This window comes from Carlito syrichta, unplaced genomic scaffold (assembly GCF_000164805.1).
Source record: "Carlito syrichta isolate Samal-C Ts95f unplaced genomic scaffold, Tarsius_syrichta-2.0.1 Scaffold288277, whole genome shotgun sequence".
In the NCBI taxonomy this organism is placed as follows: Eukaryota; Metazoa; Chordata; class Mammalia; order Primates; family Tarsiidae; genus Carlito; species Carlito syrichta.
Genome location: NW_007232373.1, coordinates 271,469 through 273,180, shown reverse-complemented (window position 1 = coordinate 273,180; position 1,712 = coordinate 271,469). Strand labels below are relative to the sequence as shown.

The window sequence follows — 1,712 nt, the reverse complement described above, 5'->3', positions numbered from 1 at the left end:
AAAAAAAAAAAAAAATTACTGACTTAGATGATGTGGAAGGCAAAAGGTCAAACACAATAGGAATGCTACAATAAAAGACCATGGATACCCAACACAATCTCTGGAAGAATTCCCAAACCTCAGCCGTATAGTACAGTGGACTAAAGTATTATTCGATCCTCTGTAGATGGGTATGTAATTATTTGAGGTCATCCACAATAAAAATATCTGTCTATCCATAGTCATACTGCAGGACCACACCTGCAACTAAGGTCTCTGGACTCAAAGATTTTTCTACCATATTTTGTGGTCTTTGTTCTCCCAAAGAAATATGAAGAAGAAACTATTTTAATTTTCATATCCTGAATCAAACTTTGCCAACCCCAATATGAAATAACATGAGCACTGGACAAGAAATCAGGGGACCCAGGATCTGATCCTGGTTCAGTATTACCAACTAACTAGTCCCATGACCTTGGGCAAGCAGCTCAGAAAGGGTTAGTCTTGATATGATATAACTTCTAAGCTTCCGCCATTCATAGACCACATTAATTTTAGCCGCATTCATGTTGTTATACTTGATAAGCTCACATTTTAAAAATTTAAATGACTTTAGCCTCGTCCTAAACAATATTTATGAAATTACATGTTCAATATAATAATCTTCTCGTTTGCACTAAAATACACGAATAAATAAACACATGAATGGTAACATCTGCCCACTTACTTACTATACACTTTGGGAGGAAAAAAAGATGATTTTTAAGGTCACTCAGGGCCCCAAAATTCCTCTATGCTAATTAAATCTCAGGTTCGATATCATAAAACTCGAATCAAACATCATCATCTCATTGTTGTAAGGAACAAACATCCCCTGCCACTCCCCCCAACAGGTCCTCCTCTATCACCACAAAGTTGGCCGTCTCCCTGAGAGAAGGATTTGTTTACTTTTACTTTAGGGTTCTTCCTTTACATACAAGAATTATTTGGGCCACCGAATTTAAAACTGGAATTAATGAAAACGGAGAAAACAGAGAAAAATCACTAAATAAAAGGGATATGCATGTGTTTCTCAATTCAATGACAATCCCATAACTAAAATGGGTTTGTTTTTGCTGATGCTAAGCAAAAAAGAAAACCCTCATTCTCCAACTTTTCCTTTTTCCACTCTTCCATTTTCACTTTCCTCGGTCTCCAAAACCTCTTTACAAGGACACTGGAGCCTCCCTATGAGAACTGAGTTATACTAAAGAAACAAGACACAAGTACACAGATGTGTCACTGGCTAGTACATATTATTTTAGTGAAGATAATTTCTCTTTAAGGTTCTCAAATTATCAAGAACTGCCACTGCTTGATACCTGAACTAGCCAGATGCCATCTTTGGTGTCTTCTACAAGCTCATAGAAGTGCATTTCACCACTGAAATTGGTACTAGAAACAGATTCAGATGCTTCTTCTTCCTTGAGAGCAGAATACAGCTCACCTTCCATCAAGTCACCTGAAAGAAAAAAAAAAAACTAGTAAGATTTCAAAAATCCTACGCGCCAATTATAATGATTAAATCCATTTTTTCCACCGTTAAGAATCACGTCACTGAAATTTCACTGCATTCTATAGAAAAGAACAGTAGAACCAGAATACACCCACTTTTGAGAATCATACATTCAAAAACATGTAATAATTTACTATGAGCCAGGCAAAAGTGGTCAAAACAGACAAAAATCCATCTC

General features: G+C 36.3%; 1 protein-coding gene across 2 annotated transcripts in view; it reads right to left on the bottom strand.

Moving 5' to 3' along the window:
* The window catches only part of LOC103255581 (E3 ubiquitin-protein ligase RNF103), a 110,791-nt gene extending 109,307 nt beyond the window's left edge, over positions 1-1,484 (bottom strand). The window contains exon 1 of one of the 2 annotated variants that reach the window (XM_008053552.2): positions 1,341-1,484. In XM_008053552.2, the coding sequence (XP_008051743.1) occupies positions 1,341-1,472 (132 nt within the window). In that variant the 5' untranslated portion in view covers positions 1,473-1,484. The remainder of the gene's footprint in view (positions 1-1,340) is intronic. The other variant, XM_021710197.1, reaches the window with a different exon arrangement.
* Between the last annotated feature and the right edge of the window lie 228 nt (positions 1,485-1,712).